This window comes from Phyllobates terribilis, unplaced genomic scaffold (assembly GCF_046119375.1).
Source record: "Phyllobates terribilis strain yellow unplaced genomic scaffold, ASM4611937v1 Scaffold_5__5_contigs__length_657084704, whole genome shotgun sequence".
NCBI lineage: Eukaryota > Metazoa > Chordata > Amphibia > Anura > Dendrobatidae > Phyllobates > Phyllobates terribilis.
This window is the reverse complement of record NW_027362765.1, coordinates 296,249,366-296,268,450: the sequence shown is the minus strand read 5'-3', so window position 1 is coordinate 296,268,450 and position 19,085 is coordinate 296,249,366. Positions and strand designations below refer to the sequence as shown.

The 19,085-nt window shown below is 41.9% G+C and overlaps 1 protein-coding gene across 3 annotated transcripts in view; it reads right to left on the bottom strand.

Annotated features, from left to right (window-relative positions):
- Positions 1-978: 978 nt before the first annotated feature.
- Positions 979-19,085, bottom strand: part of MAPK8 (mitogen-activated protein kinase 8) — a 39,190-nt gene continuing 21,083 nt past the window's right edge. The window contains exons 7-12 of one of the 3 annotated variants that reach the window (XM_073684349.1): positions 15,134-15,205; positions 9,041-9,223; positions 6,164-6,288; positions 5,452-5,515; positions 3,695-3,772; positions 979-2,751 (exon numbers count right to left, since the gene is read on the bottom strand). In XM_073684349.1, the coding sequence (XP_073540450.1) occupies positions 2,609-2,751; positions 3,695-3,772; positions 5,452-5,515; positions 6,164-6,288; positions 9,041-9,223; positions 15,134-15,205 (665 nt within the window). In that variant the 3' untranslated portion in view covers positions 979-2,608. Of the gene's footprint in view, positions 2,757-3,694; positions 3,773-5,451; positions 5,516-6,163; positions 6,289-9,040; positions 9,224-15,133; positions 15,206-19,085 lie in introns of all 3 variants that reach the window. The other 2 variants (XM_073684351.1, XM_073684350.1) reach the window with 2 other exon arrangements.

Below are 19,085 nucleotides of genomic sequence, written 5' to 3'. Positions count from 1 at the left end.
CCAATCTATCATAAACTCTGCTGCTCGACTAATCCACCTGTCCCCCCGCTATTACCCGGCCTCTCCTCTCTGTCAATCTCTTCACTGGCTCCCCATTGCTCAGAGACTCCAGTTCAAAACCCTAACCATGACATACAAAGCCATTCACAACCTGTCTCCTCCATATATCTCCGACCTAGTCTCCCGTTACATACCTGCACGCAACCTCCGATCCTCACAAGATCTCCTGCTCTACTCCCCTCTTATCTCCTCCTCCCACAACCGTATACAAGATTTCTCCCGTGCTTCCGCCCTACTCTGGAACTCTCTACCCCAACGTATCAGACTCTCGCCTACCGTGGAAACCTTCAAAAGGAACCTGAAGACCCACCTCTTCCGACAAGCCTACAACCTGCAGTAACCACCGCTCCACCATACCGCTGCACGACCAGCTCTACCCTCACCTACTGTATCCTCACCCATCCCTCGTAGATTGTGAGCCCTCGCGGGCAGGGTCCTCGCTCCGCCTGTACCAGTCGCTGTCACATTGTGTTCAAGATTATTGAAATTGTTCTTGTATTATACCCCCTTTTTCACATGTAAAGCGCCATGGAATAAATGGCGCTATAATAATAAATAATAATAATGTTATTTATTAACTATTTTGTGTGACATCTCTCTCTGATTTAAGGGAATAAGAATTAAAAGTTTGAAAATTGCGAAATGTACACAATTTTTACCAAATTTCCAATATTTACACAGATAAACGCAGATCATATTGAACAAATTGTACCACTATTATGAAGTTCAATATGTCACGAATAAACAATCTCAGAAACACTGGGACATGTTGAAGCGTTCCACATAAAGTGACACTGGTCAAATTTCAAAAGTTTGGCCTGGTCATGAAGGTCAAAATTGGCTCGGTCACTAAGGGCTTAAGGCAAACACATAATTAAACCATGCATCTAACACATAATAACAAAACAGGCGGACAGATTTTCCCCAACATTGATCTTTTATTACGAGTCGGTGATCATACAAATGGCTGTGCTGCTCTGGGTGTCTGTGGGTTCGCGCAGCTGTCACCAGCATGGGTAGCGCGCACACACTTCACGCTGAATGATTGATCTGCACTGCTAACGTAAACAGAAGAGGAATTAAAAAGCAGCGATATGGTGTATGTGGACGAAAAAAGGACTTTTAACAGGGTGAAGATTGCTTCTCCATGGCAGGCCAGCCCCCGGAAATGTGAAATATGTCCTGTTGATACTGCAGTGTGAAATGGGAGGCATCTATGGTGCATTCATTCTCACAGTTCAACCCAGTCCTCATCTGTACTGCGCAGTACCGATCCAGGGTAACCAAATTCTTACCCCTCCCTGAATAAAAAAATAAATAACTTGCATTTCCACACGCAACATGGCTGCCACCATCTAACTAATTGTTCCGTTTCCTGAGAGGAATACAAAAAGATTTTACATTTGCCCATTTTCAACCAAAATGCTGCCACCAAAGATTGTAGTCAGCTGAAGAACCGCTGAGCACCACAGGGGGCTTATATATCAAACATCATGGTGAAGTTAGGCAGAACCTCTAGAGGAGACCACAGACAACTCATCTTGTTCAAACTGTGTCTACACCAAATACACAGTGGGGGGAATTAAAGAATTAAAAAAGGGAGATCCTGCCCCTTTGCAGAGGAAAGCATTGGTAATGTTGAGTGTTTGCTCAAGTGCACATTAGATGTTACTAGACAGGACCTTACTGACTGCAGTGACAAAGTGCAGTTTCAACATGAATGGCCTCAGTGTATGCGTCTCACCTAATGCTGACCCCAAAAAAGGGGGCTCTACAATCACTCCTCGACAAAAATCTTAGTTTTCCTGACTTTGCAAGAGTGGATGCACCAACACCTCAACAGCACAGACAAGAATACAAAATTAAAAGGTGGGTAGAAGCAAGCCTCCCTTTGGTTTACTGGCAAATAGAGGCAGAAACATTTTTAAAAAGTGTGAATAAAAGTCAGAGTTAAAAAAAAAATTCTACTTTAAATTATAACAATACAGGAGAGATCTGTAAAATTCTAGAGGATAAAAGACAAAAATAAAAACGAACATGAGCAGCACCAGCAGAGAAACAGAGAAAAAAAAACAATCAAATAAAAAGTAAAAATTTCAAGACATTCAGGACCAAAGTGACCTTTTCTGAAAAAGTCGGAGCGCTAAGCCCCCCCTCCCCTATCCCTTCCTCACGCTATGGAAATAAAAATACAATACATTTTATGGCAGCTTTTCAAACCCTCCAGCACTTAAGTGTTCAAATTACAGCACAAAAAAAAAATAAAAAAATAAGAATGAAACTACACTTTTTTTGTTAACCATCGTAGGCCTGGCAGGGAGTGCATTGTATTTTGTGGCTCCTCTCCAGGTCAACTCTTAGACCTATCCCACCCCCTCCTCCCAAGACCGCAGTGCAACCGAGGGTTGTCTGGTAGCTAAAGGGGTTAATAATATTTACTCTACAATAATAGACGTTGCATCCTGTTGCCATCATTGTGTGCTACCCTAGAGGTCCCTCTACACCTCCTCCTTTCCCTGCCATCGTTCCCGTAGGTTTCCCCGCTGAATCATCGACAGCAGCCCAGGGCCCCTGCTGAGGTTTCAAGGCTGCTGTCCGTGTCCGAGGGCAGCGTTGGGTCTGTGGACATGGAGGAAGCATCAGCCGATGAGGAGGAGGTTTGAGGCTGGGAGCCTTCAGTCACTGCTGCACCTGTGCTATGAGAAAACAGACAAGGGAGTTAGCTGCAGTAAATGTCCTCGAACTACACGATATTCCAAAAACATCTACAACATCTACACTTTCTGGTCACCATCATACTGACCACTACTAGGTACCAAGGCAGCATTACACAAACTATGTAAAGAAAGCAAGACGTTCCCTGGGATAGAAAAAAAGGACTTTGGCTTTCCCTAAAGAAGCGCTACCCATTTATTCAAATACCAAACAAACACCATGGTCAAGTGTGGCACCCTTTTTTGAGGAAAAGAATAGGAAGTCCTTTTAAAGACAAATAGCCTGAACTGCAATCCACACATGGAACATCATGAGCAGTCTTCAGCACCATAGCAAAGGCATAATTAAAGGTCATCAACCACTGGAACTAATGGACCGCAGTACCCAGAAAAAAGATCAACACTGGCAGAAAGGTGACCTAATTGTGTATATCGAGGCCAATACAGAATTCTCTTCTATAGAGAGGGCAACCTCTCGTCTGGACGAAAGGTTTCAGCATCATAGATGAAGGTTTTACTGTAAGAGCAGGAACCCATTGAAGATGGAAAGAGGCCTTTATGCCTTTCTTAAATTTAATAGTACATTTTTGAGTACCATTAGGTAGTTGATGCTCAAGATTCAGTCTGATTGCTATCTTTGGAGCCAGGAAGGAATTCTTCTAGGATCACAACAAAATGGGCAGTTTTACCTTCCACTAGAATATTGTATCGGATTAGGCTTTATGTCTTTTTTCAACCCTACCACATTACAAGACCAACCTTATTTATGGCAAGACATACAAAAATCTTAACTTTTCGTAAATCAATACGTACATGATGAAAGCATGTTATTCACCATTACTTCAGCTATTCTAGAGGACACTGTAAATTCCCATCTCTAATAAACAATAAATTGCTAATTTTGTGCAAATGAAACCAACCTAAAGGGGCTGGTTGTCCCCGGATGACACCATTCCTTGCTCTGTCTTCCCAATCCAGAACTTCCTTGTATATTAACTCTGTAAAGCAAGATATAGGATACGGTGATTAGATGAGTGAGGATGCATCAATGTACCAGGAGTGTCCAGCTAGGAAGGCTTCTCTATGAAAATGATCTCCGAGCCAAGAACCTGCAGAGCCAAAAGCTGTAAAGGAGAGAACAAGCCAGCAGCCAGGTGGTCATCAACATCATATATACGGTGCTGAAAAGGCTGAGGGATTATGGACTAGTGTTAAAATTCCTATGAGTGTAATAGAAGCATACGTGTGACAATTCACATGAAAACAGGGAATATGCAAAAAAAAAAAAATTGTATATGAATTCCTCATATCTTACAGATCTTTGCAATTAAGTTACAGAAGCAAAAATGTATCCTACAAAGTTGAAATTTCATGCAACTTTCTGTGAAAAGCAAAGTTACATTTAACTGAGTACATTTAGTTTTTAAAGGGAATCGTTAACAAGGTTTTTGCCATCTAACATGAGAGCAGCACAAGGTAGAGACAGAGATCCTGATTCCAGTGATGTGTCACTTATTGGACTGCTTGCTGTAGTTTTGATAAAAATCACTGTTTTATTGGCAGATCTTTAGAGGACTAGTAGCCCTGCTGCCAGATAGTCCTCCTCCATATTCATGAGCTCTGTATAACCCCACCCCCACCACTGATCGGCAGCTGTCTGCCCATGTAAAGTGTACACAAAGCTGTCAAGTGTGGATGGGGTTATACAGAGCTCGGCACTCAGAGAATTGCTAGATCTGCAGCAGATGAAAACAGGAATTTTTAGTACTCGCCATGAAATAGCGTTCATTAGGGACACAGGGAACTCATGGTTTCCAATGTCTCACCCATGCTCATGTAGCTCCAGTCTAGAGGTGATGCACGCAATAGAACATCACACATTTTTCCTGCATTTTTAATAGAAGTATAAGGATTTTGGGATTTTTTTTAAAATGAAACACGTACTGGATTTGAAACCTGACTATTAGAACTATGTGCAGAAAGCAGCCCAGTAAGTGATACATTGATGGAATAAGGGTCTCTGTCTCTACATTATGCCGCAGCAAAAACCTGGTGACAGACTCCCTTTCTTTATTTTTGCAATGTTCAGTCAGGTCGGCTTTTGGAAAAATATTGATGGCACAATTGCCTTTCGTTTTAAAAGTCTTCATAGTATAGATGATGCATTATAGCTTAGTAGGAATCCAAACTCGGATTGCCCTACTAAATCACTAGAGGGGAAGGGCACCATTGCAATTAACACCATAAACTTAGAAAAGGGGGCATGGTGTACGCTGGACCACTGCTCTATTCAAATTCAGCCTTGCCGCAGTCTTGTGGATGGGGGAAATGAGGTCTCCAGTTGTAGACATTAATGGGGGGGTTTTAGATCATTGGAGATCTGACTTCCATCAACTATCCAATGGTTCCAGGTTGGAATACCCCTATTATAGTTGGGTCTGGAACAACTCAGTAGTGCCCTTCAGTTGGGGGGGAACAAAAATCCTAGAAAAGAGCACACAAGCAATACAGTATCTATAAGTTTAACAGAAAGAGGCTCACATTCATTTATATGGCATCTCGTATTGATATACAATGAAGGCAACAGTCTGCCAAACCCCAATTAAATCTTAAATATATTCTGTGTTCATAAAAGAAAGGGAGAGCTATAATTTGTTTGCCACAACTGAGACGTTACCTTTCCATTCCTCTATTGTGTGTTCTCTCTCATCCAGCTGTTTATCTGGTATCTTTGGTGGAGGCTATTTAAGAAAATTAAAAATTAATATGGATCAAAATAAAAATAGAGACATCCACTCACGCCAAACATAAGGACACTCTAAATTCACATCAGTGATTCCTCCTGTATAGATATTGGTGGTATATTGGTAAGATATGTCACCAATATCCAAAAAGGCAGAGTAGTCAAACCTTAGTGACTCCACCAATGGCTAGACCAAAATGGCAGTGGTCCCTGCGTCTGCATGATTTACAGCTATAAAAACAGCCTCAACACATGTGAAGATTCCCTAACAAACAGGCAATCCCTGCATGTGCTGAGGCTAACAGCCATAAATCATGCAGACGCAGGGACTCGAACATAATATACGAGCACGCCGAAGATACTCGGTAAACACCTGAGCATGCTCAGGTAAAGGGCTAAACGAGCACGCTCACTCATTACAATTTAACACTTTAAAAGCAACATTACACACAATCTTTTGGCCCTCCAAATCTCAGCACTTTCTATACATGCCTGGCTTAGCACCTGTTAGAGATAGGGAGCAGGAGAGGTTTCCTGACAGCACGCTACATCCTCTCTATATACAGCAGGCCTCAAAATAGTCTGATTCCTACTCAATCAGTAATAGCCAAATTCTGAGATCACACAAACTAATGAGAACACTTACAGCTTCCGCCTCTAGAGAGTCGTACCAAACATTGATGTAAGGGTGGAGCAGAGCCTCATCCACGGAGATTCTCTTGGAAGCATCAATTACTAGCATTTTGGACAGCAGGTCTCTGGCTTGGCTGGCTGTAAGGGAACACAAAGGGTACTACTATAAGGGGTGTCAAGGTGAAGATACTAAGGGGCTTGGAACCTCGCCACTGTTCCTTGTAAATCTAAATACAGAATGAATGTATTAACATTTATTCAATGCTTTATTCCAAAATTTTTAAAACCAGGTAAAAAAAAAAAATAAAAAAAAATCCATAATACAAAACACCTGTCTGGTATAAAGTGCCCTTACCACCACAAAAGCAACTGATGCCAGAAACACGTTGATGGTATAGATTTTTTATGGATTTGCTGCACCTGTTTTAAACATTTTGGAATAAAGCATTGTAGAAATGTTAATATACATACGTTGAGAGGAACATTCTTTCATTGGAATTACTCAGCACCTAGCTCAGAGGTAGGGTACACGTGCAGCATTTTTAACATCAGAGTCTTGGTTCAGTTTTCTACTTGGAGTACAGTGGCTTGCAAAAGTATGCTGCAGGAATGAGCGGTGCGCATGCGCGAGATATGCATGAGAACCAATGACGCAGCTCGTGAAAATGTTATAACGTCCACAGGGGCGTGATAACATGGAAAGAGGGCTGACTAGTCTAGGGCAACTAACACCTCATCGACTAGTCAAAGCCCTCATTAGCATAGCAAACGGGGACATTATAAATGTTTGGGTTTTTTTACCTTGTTTTTACACAATGATATACAGGGCTGGTTAGGCAGGGGAATTTGCTCATGGGTGAATACCGCTAGGTTGGAGGGGATTGGGGACCCGACAGGTTCCCTTTAAACCACTCGAGTGTTGCTTTAACAGTATGCTTTGGGTTGTTGAAAGGTGAACCTCAGCCCCAGTCTCAAATCACTGACAGAATGAAACAGGTTTTGCTCAAGAACATCCCTGCATTTCGCACCATCCATCTTCCCTGTCCCTGCTGCTGAAAAACGTCCCCACGGCATGATGCTGCAACCACCATGATTCACTGTGGGGATGGTGTTCTTGGGGTGATGAGCTGTGTTGGTTTGGTGCCAAACACAGCGTTTACCTTGGTGGCCAAAAAGTTCAATTTTGGTGAGTCTCTCACGTCTTTTGGCAAACTCAAAACTAGTCTTAAATACAAAAATTGTAAGTAAAGGCTTTTTTCAGCCCACTCTTCCATAAAGGCCACCTCTATGGAGTGTATGGCTTATTACAGATACTCCAGACGCTGCTTGGGAACTGTGCAGCTCTTTCAGAGTTACCTTTGGTCTCTGTGCTGCCTCTCTGATTAATGCCCTCCGAGCCCGGGCTGAGAGTTTTGGTGGGCGGCCCTTTCTTGGCAGGTTTGTTGTGGTACCATGTTCTTTGTATTTGATGATAATGGATTTGCTGGTGCTCAGGGGGATCATTGGAGATTGGAATATATGGTTATAACCCTCGTACTTGTCAACAACTTTGTCCCTGACTTGTTTGGAGATCTGCTTGGTCTTCATGGCGTTGTTTGGTTAGTGGTGCAGCCTCTGTGGCCTTTCAGAAAAGGTGTGAATATACTGACAGTCCATGTGACACTTAGATTGCACACAAGTGGACTTCCTATCATTAAACATGTGACTTATGAAGCTAATTGCTTGCACCAGAAATTTTTGCAGGCTTCATAGCAAAAGGGGCGAATACATATGCACATGCCAATTTTTTATTTATTTTATCTGATAAGTTACATTTTTGCCTATATTTCGCACTTCACCAACTTAGAGTATTTAGTGCTGATGCATCACACACAAATCGGATTACAAAAATATTTAAAACAAAGGTTGTAATGTAAAAAAATAGGTAAAAAGCCAAAGGGGTGAATACTTTTGCAAGCCACTGTATGTCTTTAGATTGGTTTTGTATTATTTTAGTTTTGCCTCGACAACATTTGCGATGTTGTGCAAACACTAGTGAAGCCGTTCCAACATCATCCACCATAACTGGACAGTGCTAGGGCGGCTGTGCCCAGTCTAATTTGTATATGGTGTCAGAGAGGACAGCAAGCTGTGGAAAAAAAATGCAGAATGAGGCACCTTAATTAAAAGCAGTCATCCGATTCTCAAATGGCTGTGATCAGTAGGAGTTGTTACTAACCTGTTTATGGTGCTGTATTAATAAGTGTGCCATATGGGATTTTTTGGGGACTATGGTAATCCTTAGCTGAGGAGCACCATGTGGTCGTGGCAGCGAATTAGTCTGATGCACAAATGTTCTAGCCACCCAATTAGGCCATAAATAATATACAATACGAGAGGCTGTTCCTGGCCCAATTTACCAGCTGAATCTGAATATCATTTACTTTTTACTTCCAGAGACAAAAAAGGCAGCCATTCAATGTTAAAGGGAACTTGTCACCAAATCCTGGCTACACGACTGGCGGTCCAGAGAAAATTATATCTAGCTGCGATCGCGCAGCCAAGCTCCAATTCATGCTGCCTTCCTAGACCACTTTAGTACGGCGTAGTGAAGTTAAAGAAATTGTTTGAGAGTACCAAAAATACACTTCTGTTTTTGTCAGAAACCATCACTCTAGTCTATGGCTAATTTCTGGTATTGAAGTAAACGGGGCTGATCTGAAATATTAGACATGGCTTTATAAAAAGTGTGGCATCATGCTTACAGTTTTTGGTTAATTGGTGCTAGGCTAGAACAACACTGAAATGAAGACACAAATGTTTTGTTTTCAATGTTCCAATTCGATTGATATGCAGGTGTTTTTTTTTTTTGTTTTTTTTGCTTTTTTTTTTATATAGAAAACTGACTCACCTTTTAACTTGTTGTGCTCAGAGTCTGCTGGAAACAGGACATCAGGGAAAAGCTTCTCGAAGCTGTAACCTGCGTACTTGGGTCGGTTTTCCACATAGGTCCTAACTGTAGGTTGCAACTTCTTCATGAATTCTGGGCAAGGGGTTCCAAGCTGCTCAATAACTTTGTTCCACTGATCAATATCTGAGATTGGAGCTCAAGAAAACTTGGAAATAATTGGAAAAGGAAAGACCCGAGCAGAACATTTCCATGCAGGGCAGCTAAAACACAACAGCGGCACAGAATCTGCATGAGCAACAACTGTGCTTTAAAACCAGGCCTGCACCCTGTATAAAGGCTACAATGCATCATAGGAGGACAACAAAGCAGAGACTACAAAATGTACACACTGAGGTTGTGTCATTCCATAGTACAGGCCATGAGCACTGGAAATGCAAGGAGCAATGACAAGAGCGGGCCAGCAGATCCTCACTGCAGCATAATCATAGAGTAGTGCTAACGGGCTATATACAAGTATATGCTCTAAAACTAAACTCGTCCAAGTAGCAATGGAGGGAAGTTACAGGCATACTATTGATGGACACCGTAGTTTCCAGTCGTCACTCGCAGTCGACTCTACACCAAGACACTTTCAAGCCTCAAGAACTGAAGAGCTTATGGTTGTTGTGCAGCGTCTCTCTACCTGATGGAGAGACACTGCTGTGCAGTAGATAGGAGAGTGGACAATACAACCATCCAAAGCCAGGCTGCCATCATGCACATGCCCTATTATTTAAAACAGGACAAGTGCAAAAATTCCTGCTGGGTGATGGTTACTTTGGCAACTGTCCTGCCCACATGTGCAACAGCATCTTTACATGTCCAATGTGCTATAGAGAGATGTGCTGCCAACCCTCAAAGGGTTAGGTGTTAAAGGACAGAAGTGTTAGGGAGATTAGAAAGAATGCATAATCTTTTTACCTTAAAGTGAATCAACTTTCTTTTAAAAGGAAAACGGAGCAATCATCAGAAAATATTTTTTTGGCAATTTTTTTAATATATATCACAATCTGTATTAAAGGGGTATTGTCAAGTAGGGTATTGAGAAGCTATGGAGTCTCCTCACTTCCTAGTTTCTGGCAGGGTGGGCTCTCCTCAAGTGACAGTTCTGGTGAGCAACAGAGCTGTAGTATTGGTAGAACTATAAAGCTCAGCACAAGTTCTGCTGCAACACGTTCAGCCATCAGAGGTTTGTTCTGAGTCACACTATCACTATATTTACACAGAGATAACAGGGCATTTGGGCAAGCACACAACTTGGGACACCGTGATAAGTGACTGGGATATTAAAGAAGTTGTACAGTACTTTATATAACCCCCCATGTATCCCCCTGAGGCCCCCAAGACTTTTTGTAATTACTTTAAATTGCTGACAGCGCCGCTCACAGGCATTATCACTGGTCGCTCACAGGCATCATGACAAATGAGGCGTGACTCAGCGCTGGGGTCCCCGCGGTGGCTGCTGAGCTGTGGCGGGGTTACCCCCTGCGTCACACCCAGCATCCACAGCTCGCTTTCCCAATGAATGGGGAGCGGCAGAGCGCGCGGTGGATGCCGGGTGTGACGCGGGGGGTAACCCCGCCCACAGCCTGGAATCCACCTGGAACGCGGAAGACAATGACCCCTGGCTGCTGCCAGCATTTGTCGCGACATCAGCGGATGTCAGTCGGCTGCAGCCGGGGGTCACGTGATGCCTGTGAGCGGCCAGTGATAGCGCCGCTCACAGGCAGTATCTGCAATGTAAGCTAATTACAAAAAGTCTTACGGGCCCTGGGGGGGGATACATTGGGGGGGTAATATAAAGTACTGGACAACCCCTTTAAGAGTTGACCCTCTCCCAGGAATGTAGCTACTGAGCACTCGCTGCCATGGTCTGGGCAGGTACTGGGGCCAACCTCCATGGAAACCAGCTGTACACTATGAAAGATAAAAAGCACTTGTAGTAAGAGAATGAAAGCAGATGTAAACTTGCATATTTTCTTGCTGTAAAACTAATTAAAGCCATTTAACTTAAGAATACTCCTTTAAAAATAAATAGATCTCTTGCAATTTTCATTTTGGCCACTGGGACTTTTTTGACTAACTTCCTGTTTCAAGAAATACCAGTTGTACATAGCCACTAAGGTCCGACTCCGACCCCATCTCTTGCATTGAAGCATCTAATAAGTGTGTGCAAAGGTCACTGTGAAGGGACGGGGAGCAGGATCAGCTGTGACATCGCCTATGGTGATTGGTCAATCCTGTATTATCACCTGGTTATAGAGGTGTTACCTGTCATTGTAATCCCGCCTCTGATAATATGGAGCCTGCTGAAAACTCTTCCTGAAAGGACAGGAAGTAGGTGTTAAGAGCCCCAAGTGGCCACTGTGAAAACTGCAAGATTACTAATTTAGTTTATTTTTTGTTTTTATTTTTAATAAAGATTGTGATATTAAATAAAAAAATGCCAGAAATAAAATAAATAATAATACATGCAACACAAAAACCGGATTTAAACTGTAAGTCATCTTCAGATGATATCTGCACAGAATGTTGGGCGTAAAAATGGTTTAAGGGAAGCTATCTTTCTAGCAGTCCAAGCTCAGTTCCTCTGATCCAGAGCTTCGCATTTCCTACATAGAACACATCATATAATAATATTCTGGCTGCCAGCAGTCACCACTAAATGGAGCAGAGAATAGTGCAAACCATGTTATAAGAACAAGCTTATTGCCTCTAGGTGTGACTGCAGACTACAAGAACGTCATCACTTTGTCTACACATGGCAAGCTCAGCTAGTGCCAACACATTCACACTGCCCAAACACCAGGAGAAATCTACTAATAACAGGTTCTTGCTCCAATAGGTATGTCTGAAAGGGCCTATATATTACAGAGGAGTTGGCAATTGTCTTGGACATCCATATGCCTAATAGAATATAAGAACAGGAGTTGCCCAATTAGAACACCCTGTAAAGCACTGCCAAACAGCATCAGCTTTCTGATGTAGGGAATGGACTGCTTTCATATGACAGTAATTAAACTGTCCCTTCCCTAAAATAATCAGTGCAGGACCGGGAAGATGCAAGAGGCAGAGAGCTCTCACATTCACTGTCCAGATCCCGCACTTCCAGTAAGAGGAGCAGCTCAGAAGCAGGAAAAGGTAATTATTAATGGGGTATGTGGGTGTTGGCATTAACAAGGAGAACTGAAACAGGCACTTATGAGGGAGTACTTTTGCAGTCACTGATGTAGGAGGCACTATAGTTGAAGAAATTTAGCAAAACAGAGCACTCCATGCACAACTAGTACATTGCAGGGCCCTAGGCGATGATACATGGGTTCTCTCAATGTTCTCAATCCCTCAGCCATTGGCTTCTCCACACGTTCACTAACCAAAAAGTGGAGAAATAACTTTACCCAAAAATACCCCAAGTTTAACGGGAGCTGTTGGAAGTAGTACAAGCTGGAACAACAAAAGTTTGTACACTCCTGATCTAGGCAAAATGAAAGACAAAGGAAACAATTTATCACTTTGTGACAGGAGCTGTGCAATTATCATCAGTAACTGTGATAGGCAATTCTGACACACATTTCCTCCTATGGACAAGTTGTGTGATACAACCCTCACACAATCATACAGGAGATTCTGAAGACTGCGTTGGTGACTCCCCCCCCCCCCCTTCCTTGAGAGAATATAAAAGGCATGAAGTTCTCAGAGCGTCAACGTGAGATCACATAACCTAAGAAGGGTCACAAAATGTCAGTGTTTCTGCATAAATTTGACATAAAAATACAAAACATTTTCAAACAAGTGCTAAAAGTAGCTAAAGAGAGTCAAATAAAGGAGTTAAAAATATTAGACTGTCATTTTTTTAAATGAGGAAAATGATCCAATATTACTGCGAGTGAGTGGTAAAAGTATGTGAACCTTTAGGATTAGTAAACAATTTGATGGTGAAATAAATCTGGTATTTTCAATCAATGCAAAGTCTATCAGGTGTGACTGGACGACCTGTTGTATTTAAAGAACAGATCTACCACAGTCTGATCTTCACAACACGTTTGTGAAAGTGTATCATGGCATGAACATGTTGATGCTCATCAAGCTGCAAAAGGTTAGAAAATATTTTTTAAAAGAGTTTGGACCCCATCAATCCAGTCACACATATATTGTACAAATCGAAGAAATTCATGACCATCATTAACCTCTGCATGAGTTGTTGACCAAGAAAGTTCACTCCAAGAAAGTTCACCCCACCAAAAAAACCAAAAAAAAACAAACATACCATCACTGCCCATCTGCAGTTTGCTAAAGATCACATAAGTAATGTAGACAGTTATTAGAATAATACTTTATGTGGAGAGAGAACACCAAAATGGAGCTTTTAGGTTTAAATGAGAGGTCTTATGACTGGAGAAACAAAAACACTGCGTTATAGCATAAAACCTCATACCATCTGTGAAACATGGTGGTGGTACCATCAGGTTTTGCAACATCTGGGCCAGGACGCCTTGCCATCATTCATGGAGCAATGAATTCTGAATTAGACCAGCAAATTTTAAAAGGAAAATGTCAGGACGTCCATCCATGAGACAAATCTCAAGAGATTGTGGATCATGCAGAAATAAAACGACCCAAAGCAACAAATTGTTCTACAAAAGAATGGTTAAAGAAGAATAAAGTTAAAGATTTGGAATGGCCAAGACAAAGTCCTGACCTTAATCCGATAGAAATGTTGTAGAAGGACCCGAAGCAAGCATTTTATGCAGGGCTGTGGAGTCGGTGTCTATTTGAGTGGAGTCGGAATAAAATGGACCAACTCCGACTCCTAAAATATACAATAAATTGGGTACAGTAGTTCAATGCAGTTTGTGTGGAATATTTTTTCATAAGAATTTGGGAGAGTTATGAAATGTCCTATAAATGTCTGTCCTATTCCTGATCTAAGGGTCTAGACTTTTAGCTGAGATGAATCTGTGCTCCAGTAAATTTATCACTTACACATGAGCCATGTATGAGGGAGTCTGTGTCGTGGAGTCTGAGTCGTGGAGTCTGAGTCATGGATATTGAGGAGTTGGAGGTTTGGCTTACCGACTCCACAGCCCTGATTTTATGGGAGAAAACCAACCCACCAACAGACAGAGTCGAAGCTGTTCTATAGGAAGGGATGGGCTGAAATTCCTCCAAGCTGATGTGCAGGACTGATCAACAATTACTAGAAACAATTAGATGCAGTTGTTTCACTAGGGCATCACACCTGATACTGAAAGCAAAGATTCACATAATTTTACCATTAACAGACATGTGATATTGGATCATTTTCCACCATTAAAAAAAAAAAAAAATCTGTTGTAGTTTTAGGTCAAATTTATAGTGAAATGTTGAAAATGTTGAAGGGTTCACAAACTTTTAAGCACCACTGTCAATAAAGGTAAAAACAGCTGAATTACATGCCTGAAGCGTTACCTTAATGCTGGCAGTGCTTATTGCCTTTATTAAGCGAATAGTGGCTGCGAGGTCATTATAGGCGTTTGCTCTCACAAAAGAGGGCAGGAGTTTGATCTAATTTTTCCCATGTTATCCATCACCACCCTCCCTGTCCTACACATATAGCAACTGTGGTACTGGGAGTAATGGTTGATCTCCTGACAAGTGCCTGGTGTAGAGAAGAAAGGTCTCACCTTTGCCATTCCTAAACAGGTGGCAATATTTTAGCTGGGAAGGGTTACACCAGTTTATGCGAACACACAACATGCCCCATTCTAGATTAGTTCAGATTAAAGAGTTAGTAACAGGCTAGTTAGCCAGCATGTATCGGACAAGGTCCACATTAGATGATAGGTGTTACCAAATTGGCGACAAAAGAACAGAAAACAGCAGTGAAGCCAAGGACTTGTAAAGACATCACATTGGTTTTCGTTTTACTTACTATTAAAATCACCCCAACATTATAAGGAGAGTATGAGCCTCCACCTATACAGAAACTTGCTGAAATGCCCCCAATGGAACATGGAAACGTCCTATAGGTTTGGGAAGTGAATGGTGGGTTGTCAGAGCCAATGGGAAGGATACGGTCTGAGCCGGGGAACAACACACCACCTTTGATCATCTCTCCCAAGATGCAACCCACTGACCAAATGTCAACTGAAAACAGAATGCAAGGCAATTAACAGAGAATGGCCTTCAATGGAGGGCTAGTGTAGAAAGACAGGGGAGTGTGACCAGAGAAAATGCAAAGTTCACATTGAAAAGCCATGTTATTTGACTGCAGATATCAACCGTGTGAAGTTCGGATTAAAGTGAAACTTTTTGGATTTTATATTTAAAAAAGTAGAAAACAGGCATTTTGTATGGCCTCCTAATATCCTTATGGAAAAGGCTTATGACTACATGGTATCCTAGATGCAAGGTTATCCTGAAGACCATGGGAGGATCCAGAACACCACAAACATGTGCTGTGGTCAGTGGCCAATATGTACATTTAGTGATTCCAATCCTCACAATGCTTCAATGATAACAAGCCACAAACAAGTCAAAAGAACTTCATTGTTTACTAGGCATCAAAGGGCATGGCCACTAACAGAACTATGATGCCGTACCTGGTAAACAATGACGGAGATGTGAGGATGGTGATCCATGGGGAAGATGGCCATACACAACAGTTATTCTATAGGCCACTAGCAGATTCAGCTAAATTTGGTGAGAATACACCCAATACACATTATATTAGGTCCCATCATAACTGGCAGGTTCAGCCAACCCTAGCATAATATGTATGACCACCTTTAAGCTAGGCTATACTCAAGGTTACTGAGCTTCCGTGATGAATAAGATCTCCACAATTGTTAGCAATAAAAACCCCTCCAGAAATAAAAGTCATGTAGTGATTATTATACTGCAATTTTGAGTTTGATATTTCAGTGTTTTATGCACACATTTAAAACAGAGCCTAAGCAAGGATTAGTAGTGGGAGTCATTTGTGACATTAGATCCTACATTTCCTTGCGTTGCGATCTGCAGTGGTTGGGCTGTTCCACAACACAAGGCTGCGAGAAAACCGACTGGTAGGCTCACAGGATAAATAAAAAAACAGGAGTGCATCGCCCATGGACAAAGAATGCAAAGGAAGACTATTGGGGGCAAGACATCTTCCAGCAGGATGCAGATTAAAAAAAAATAAAACATTTTTATATAGAATAGCCAAAAAGTTAAAAGGGTTTTTTGATTTAAGAAAAGTCATGTTCCCCAGCCGCAGCTCGTATTAAAAAAACCACAAACTGTGTTTTACTCACCATTCGCGGGTCTGCTCAGTCTCCACCACCGCTACTGATGTCTGTTATGGTCTACATCGCCAGCGCTGCAGCCAAAAACTAGGATCAACGGATGCTGGGCTCTGATTGGCTGCAGTGCTGTCAACGTGATGTAATGACAGACACCGAGACTCAGCAGTGGAGCAGGGGAGGGCGAGTAAAGTCGGGTTGTTTTTTTTTTTTGGTTTTTTAAAATAAAATACAGTTGGGGGACAGGGGCCATTCAGAAAAGGCTTCACTTTTACAGAATGTATATGGAGGTATGAAAAGGCCCCATGTACCTCTTTTGGTGCTCTACTATGACTCCAAAAAATACTTCATAAGGCCATGTTTGAGTCCTCATGGCAACTTCAGGAAGGCAACTCTGTGAAGGCGTTTATAATATGCTTTGCTGCTGTCATACAAGTGTATGTGACGTTCTGATTACGACATACCCCGCATGCAGTATCCATTACTCTACCACCACAGGTGAGATATGCAGTCATATAACCAGGGAAGCTCCATGCAGTCTCAGGGCAGTGCCATGTCTTCTTATAAAAAGGAAATAAATAAAACATTACAGTTGTGCATTTCCCAAAAAAGGGTCATTCTGAAATGGAAAAACAAGCTAAAACCTCTGAACCACGCACCCTGTTCACTGCGCTCACACTCTTGCCAATATGACCGGGCGATTAAAAAAATAGCTATGAAAAATGGACATTTACAAGTTTCTAACATTTTTCACCACATGTAAACTGCTTCAGGGGGCACAGGAATCATTATCAAAGTCAATGGAGCTCAGCTAATAATTGGCGAGAAACCCCCCACCCAATCAAACAGTGAAGGGTGCAGACAGGTGGCCGTATAAATCAAACAGAGATTTGAAAGCAGTGAATGGACTAGCCGGCGGCTCTCCTGACCTGACCGTGATGGCTTCATGTATTCAGGTAGAGCCACCGGTCAGTCCATGCACGGTGTTCCGATCTCAGTCTGATTTATACGGCAGTCTGACTGCACCCCAACAACTCTTCTGGGATAGCACATCCCATCACTTTTCCACTGGACAGGTAATACATTTTAAATTAGTGGGGGTTAACTAAAGATACCATCACAGAACACCAGAATGAGAAAGCCCGGGAGCACTGGCGGACACAGACAGAAAATTGGCCCATGTGCAAGAACAATATGTGGGCCCTTTGCAGCCCAAGAGCTCCTAAAAATGCAAAATTGAGCCTCCTTTGGAGGTAGAAATGGGCCCCTTAACCATTTGGGCCCCTGTGTGTCCACACAGTTTGCACCAATGGTATGTCCGCCTCTGCCTAGGAGTTTGAATGGAGCAGCAGTCATGAACACAGATCAGTGTTTCAGTTCGTTCATATGCATCAAGCAACGTTTAACTAACAAATAAAGTAGCACTCTGTGACGCTAAGTATACGAACAGGAAATATATCTACAAAGAAATAAGAACGGGGGCGCAATAGTGCTGTTACCCAGGCAAATAAAACTATTAAATGAGAATGTGCTTACCTTTTGCCTTGTGGGGTTGTGACAGGCACAACTCATGTATTAAGCGTGAGAGAGGGCTGCTGGAGACACCAAACCTTGGTGGTTAGCAATGTAGAAGAATGATGAAAGGTGTCAGTAATTCCGCGCTCCTCCGTTAAATTACATTATACAGGATCCAGTCCTTTTGTGATAGATTTATTCCTTTGACAAGCTAAAAACAAAAGGGTTTCGTGGCTTCAAGTGTATAGCTTAAGAGAGGTTAGCAGCAGGGAATACCATGGTAAGTGCAAAAAAACTGGCACCAAAATGCCAGCAATTTTTTTTTTTTTTTTTTTTAAACAAAACTTTACATAGTCCTTAAAACAGTGTGTCTGATAGTGTCATTAGAAGGACACTCAGAAAAAAGTAATGAGAGTTGTATAAAATTGAAATAGACTTAAAATATCTTCCACATAAGTTATAAAAAGTAAGAGTAAAAAAATATATATAAAAGAGTTTTTCGTATATATATAGTAATTCAAACCAATCATTCCTTGGAATTATATGCCACATCAAGACAACGTCCATGGTTAGTGCCTCTAGACCACGGAGGTATCTGATAGTTGGTCGACATTATTTAGTCATTTTTTTCATTTTTTAGGAGGGATAAGACTGTATGAATGCATTAACAAGGATTAGCATAATTTAAGTGTATGTTCATGGTGTAACCCTGACCAGTTTATGCATATGCTTCCTATCTTGTCCGTGTCCCTATTGTCAGGATGAAATATAACTATGCTTCATGTCACCAATAAAGCCAAAGCAGTGATTAAATTAACCGCATCAAGAGGAAAGGGTATGATAGTATTTTGTGTTCCTCCTAAGATCTAATTTCACATGGTTTACTATCCCAGATAGTAGGGATAATGAAAATGGCTACTCAATGATCCCGTAAGTCAGTTGGATATACGACCGAATCTCCTCTTGTGCAACGCGTGTTGCAGTACAGTCTGAAATAGTTTTGCTCCATTAGGGGGTGATAACCCGGGAAATGAAGAATTGAACCGACATGGGCTGCTGTCTTCTATGTTTTTGATGATTGCGGATCGCACTGGCGTGTTGGGGTCCTGAGTGGGAAGAAAGCCTATGACCACACCGGAGCATTGTGGCTATGTGTGGGAGATCACTTGTTAAATGGAATTGACAGATATCTTTTTGAGAGTGCTGGAAGGAAGCTAGCTAAAGAGGAA